At 43.6% G+C, this 5087-nt stretch overlaps 1 protein-coding gene across 2 annotated transcripts in view; it reads right to left on the bottom strand.

The window, feature by feature from the left end:
• Window positions 1–3850: 3850 nt before the first annotated feature.
• Window positions 3851–5087, bottom strand: part of LOC104489327 (alpha-actinin-1) — a 49498-nt gene continuing 48261 nt past the window's right edge. For both annotated transcript variants that reach the window (XM_010131479.1, XM_010131478.1), the window contains one exon: window positions 3851–4745. In XM_010131479.1, coding sequence (XP_010129781.1) covers window positions 4587–4745 — 159 coding nt within the window. In that variant the 3' untranslated portion in view covers window positions 3851–4586. The remainder of the gene's footprint in view (window positions 4746–5087) is intronic.

The following is a 5087-nucleotide window of genomic DNA, read 5'->3' on the forward strand; positions in this document are numbered from 1 at the left end:
CATTTCTACCTTCTAGTGACATCAAGCCCTTTTCCCCTGTGTGCCGCCTTCATCTGCACAGTGGAAATAAAACTAGATGTTTCCCCCCAGAATAGTGAGATTATGCTTTGCCAGGCAGAATGAGGATGGGGATCACCGAGGTACTGCGATAGCCTAGAGGTCCTTCTCAATATTTTGCTCAGATGCTTGCTAGGTCACCAGGATGTGAACTACTGACTAATAGCAAGAAGGTGAAAACAAACTTGCTGAGATAAGACAGTGATGGGATACAGTGCAGTTTCTACCAACATATTTTCATGCATGGGTGTCCCAGAAATCAAAGCAGAGAACAAAATTAAGAAACTATTTCCTGGCTGTGCATGGTGTCCAAAGACAGGGAGGAATCCATTTTAATATTTGTTGGTGAGATGTATAGTCTATACTGGTTGCAAGTCTGCAGAATATAGAAAAGATTAATTTTCTTCTTGCATTTTCGGTGGGTTTAAATTGCTGATTTAAATTTACCTAAAATAGCCTTATACAGCATCCTTCCCTGTACAAGATCTAATCATCCAACTTCATCCTTCGCGGTGGATGACTTCTCTTCTGACTCCGGCACTGAACAGGTTTTCTTGGTGCGTGCTGGGGAATGTTCTGATTACCTGTTTGTCTCAGGATATGCCCTAGACTTTGTTAATCTAGGTTTATTGTGCTAAGACTTCCCCAGCAGCTTAGAGCTAATGCAACGGGTTTTAAGGGTTTACACAGTCGCAACTTTTCAGTAGCCAGAGTGGCCTCACGGGTTCGATTAATTCAACAGGATTAAGCTTCTTAGTACTTGGCTACCACAGAGGTGCAAAAATATCTGTCTTGTTGTGGTCTGAAAATCATCACCAGCATTCTGGTTTCTTAATTTCTTTTTTTCTTGTCCTCTCCATTATTTCCCTGATAAAACCAGTCAGTCTGATTTGGCTGGAGGGATCCTCCATGGATGTATGAATACTTCTTTGAAACCAAGTTCATTCAAGGTTGCAGACCAGTTTCTTTTCATTGTCTTCTGAGACTCTTGGCTCTGCTCCTCCACTCCAAAACCAGATGCTGGCAGCACTGAAGACATGCAACAGTTGCAAGACAGATTTGAGAGCTCTTGGAAATGTGGTTGACATTCCGGCAGGCAAGGCAGATTCATGTTGTCTGAGCACTGATGTGGTTTTTGCGCCTGTACTGGCACACATTCACACCAAGACAGGTACTGAGGCCTCAGCAGCCAAAGACATCAACAGCCATGAAGGGAAAATGGGTAATTTCTTGGGAAGCATTATTTCAATTTCTGTGCCTGGAAATAGCGTGGCAGACTGACAAAAACAGTTTACCCCTGATTGGGAGATGTGAGCTTGAAGAGGATTGTCAGCTTCTTCTCTTCCTGGCAGGGGAAGGGGCAGTCACTGGGCTGCAAACAGCTGCTTCCAGAGACAAATTCATCGAGGCTGATGTCAGGACTTGGCTAAAGAATGGCACGTTAGCTGCAAAACCACGAGCCTAATACAGAAAGCTGTTTTCAAATTTCAGCGTACTAACTGCCAGAGACTGTCAGGCCTTGTGCTGCGTACGAGGAAGGTGAACATGTTGGCCCGCCTTGGGTGGGATGGGAATGGGAAGGCTTTATCTATAGCCTAGAGGTCACGTAAGCTCTAGCCAGTTTGTCAGAGGCTGTACTACCTAAGCAGGAGAATTACCAGTACATGTGCTAAAATTTTAGGCACGCCTATTCCAAATATTCCAAACTCTATTCAGCTACTCAGGCAAGGCTTCTGGTGCTGTTAGCAGCTCAGCTTCACCAAAGGCTGCAGTGCTGCGGTGCCAATGGAGCAACGTTAGCAAGGCTGGAGCCCACACACTGCCATCAGTTTGCAGTGGGAGCAGATGAACCACTTGTTTTCTGATACACAAAACCAGGAATACTCACACCCAGCTGGAGTTGTGTGTGAAATGTGGTCACTGAGTGCAACACTACCACAGCTCAGTAAAAGGTTTTTGTAAAGAATTCTGGGATCTCCAAGCATGGACTCAGAAAGTGCTGTCACTGGGATCATTCAAAAAAATTGGGCTCCATTCTCAGCATGGTAGCAGACCTGGGCCCAAGGTGATGGCCCAAGGTGCACCTATGCTCTGTTTCAAAATAACATGGGGCTTTTCTTCAAGACAGCGGTCATTTAATATCCCAATGGATGTGCCTCCCACCCCTTGGTATTACTGTTTCATAAAAGCAGTAGTAACAAAAACAGCGTGCATCATGACATCTTCTGTGCCACCCACAGAGAACCTCAACTTGTTTGACAGGGCAACTGTCCTTTTCAGGTGCAGCAAACCGAGGACAGGGCAGCTGCTGGGGAAGAGGAAAGAGGGTTATCAAAGCATGGGCAATGGGTACTCTGAGACACACCAGTATAGATTATCTGCTCAAACCTTTAGTCATCCTCCGCTGTTGTAGTTTTCAGACCGATGACCTATGTTACATCCATTAAAACACAGCAGTGGGATCAGCACTCCACACCTTTGAAAAAGCAGCCCCATTTGTAGCAACACTGAGCTGAAAATGGGCCCACAGAGGAGCCTGCAAGTAGATTAAACGCCGATGTGGCTGACAATTCACATCAGCCCCTCTAGGCTTCTCGGTATTGTGGGTTACTGCACAGGAATATCAGCTTCAGCTCAACTCCAGCACTCATTAACAATGCAATTATAGGTGAACTACATGACCTGTCTCTGCTTCAGCCTTCAAAGACAAACTATGGCAAAGTTTTGGCCTTGTCTATGTGGTGCTCATTATTATACCTTCTGTGAGCACGTTATCCAGCCTGCAGGAGAACGCAGAGCTTGGTGTCTCCTGGAGAAGCGTGGCAGCAGAGACTAGAATCCCCTTCTCCTAGATATGCAGATACTGTTAGGCTGGGATACATCACAACACGCTGCTGTGACTGTGACCTACTCAAGCTCAGGAGTAAACCAGAAAGCTTGGCTGAACCCCAACCCATCTACAATGCCTTCCTCAGGACTCCTCTCTGTCCTGGAGGAGAGAGAGCAGTGCTACCAAAAGCTGCAGGAGCTCCTTGTCAATCTGTGCATGAATTCTCCACTCCTGCAGCTGTTATTTCAGAAAAAAAAAAAAAAAAATTGCCTTCGGGACTAGATAGAGCAGTATGTGATGGAAACACGTAACAGAATGCCATTTTTTGCTCCTACTTCCATGTTTCCTAAAGAAGTTGTGAGAGAGCAGGAGATGCACCTGTAGTATGAGATGGCTGGGAAGGGATGAGCTGCTTCCCTTTGCTGATTTTCAGGCACATGCATGTGTGTGTACTTTATGACTCATTAAAGGTCCCAAAGGAGTTGTTCTGAAGGCTGTTTTATTTTTTTAATGTCCAGTACAAAGATGATCTTGAAGAACTGGAAAGAACTATAACGTCAGAAGATATGACACCAAGAGCAGGGAGATATTCAACGCTGAGCATGGAACAGAGGAGGAATTTTTCACAGATGGTTCAAGATACTGTGCCTAGTTGTTTGCACAGGTCTAGTAACGAAATGTGTGCTGGTTTTTAAGGAATAAGAAGAATATTGCTCCTAAAGATGTGGGTGTATCAGGGATGGTTAAAAATTATATAATACATTAATTTAAAGTAGTAAGAAAGCTGTGAAAATTCCAACATCATGCAATCAGAATGAAAAGGTTAAGGGAGAAAGGAAGTTTACCTTTAAAATACTGTAATTTCAATTTAAAAACCATTAACTTTGAATTTTCTTTCCCATGTTTGTGGTTTCAAGTAAGTAGGATCAAACAATTTTACTATACAAATGAATAAAGTCTAGATTTGTTATCACAAGAAATTTTTTAATATGGTTTGTGACAAGCAATATCAAAGTTATCAACTCTCAAGCGTCATGTTCAGAAATCAGACAACTCTCAGCAACAAAAAAGTTGTGCACAGGTAAACATAGGAGGCATATTGTATTTTTTAATTAAATATGAAAACATGAGCTGTGTACATTATTTTTTCCCTAGAAAACACAGCAATTTCAAAAGTTTATCATAAAATATTTTCATGAAATGAGTGAACCAGCAAACACATGCACTTGTGTGCCTTCCCCGCTCCCAAGATAAACGTGATAAGAGAGACATACGCAAATGTAAAAGGTAACAGAACAAGTGGCATTTTGTTGTTTGGTTGTTTTTGGAAAGGATGGAATGTAACATTGTGCTCGACTTTCTATGTCACAACAAAAAATATTTGGTGCGATATTTTAACACTTTCTTTTTAAGTTTCAATCTGGTGGAGAAAAATACCTTTTTCTATAATAAAATATGTCTGCTCTTTTTAAAACTTAACTTTTTTTGCACAAAATAATTTTGTAAACTGTCATTTCAAGGGCAAGGTAGGCAGTGCCATGTCAATGTCCTCCCCCCCCCACTTAAAAACATGATCTGTTATCTGAAGCAAACCAGGGAAACACAAAAAAGAGCGGAGCAGAGGCTGCTTTGCAAAGAGAAAGGAGGGAGTGTTGGACGGGGGAGAGGGGAGGGAGCGTGTGGTGGGACAGAAAAAAAGTTAAAGGTCACTTTCGCCGTAGAGTGCCGTGGAGAAGGACATGTAGTCCAGGGCGCCGGGTACAGCATCGCGGCCATTGTAGGGTGCCATTCTCGCAATGCAATATTCAGCTTGATCAGGCGGCAGCTCCCGCCGTAATTCATCCACAGTGATGTAGTTCTGCAATGAGGACAAATAGGATTGTTACTTTCAGAAAACTGACCTTCCTCAGAGAGACAACCAGCCCCTGTCTCCCCAGGGCAGCAGATGACAGCGGGGGACGCGGCCCCAACCACAAAACTAGTACTGTACATCCACACAGGGAGCTCTCTGCGCAAACGCCTTGGGAGGAAATGCAGTCGTTCCCCACCATTTGGACAAGAAAACTGTTTTTACAACAGAGGGAAAGATTGTTTTTGCAAGAGAGTTGCTGGCACACCTAAAGAAAAGACCTGGAGGTACGTAAGATACGTTATTGTAGTGTAAGACTGTGCCTTTCCGTTGACAGTGGAGTTCCTGCTG

The sequence above is a fragment of the Buceros rhinoceros genome, unplaced genomic scaffold, assembly GCF_000710305.1.
Source record: "Buceros rhinoceros silvestris isolate BGI_N320 unplaced genomic scaffold, ASM71030v1 scaffold9112, whole genome shotgun sequence".
Classification (NCBI taxonomy): domain Eukaryota; kingdom Metazoa; phylum Chordata; class Aves; order Bucerotiformes; family Bucerotidae; genus Buceros; species Buceros rhinoceros.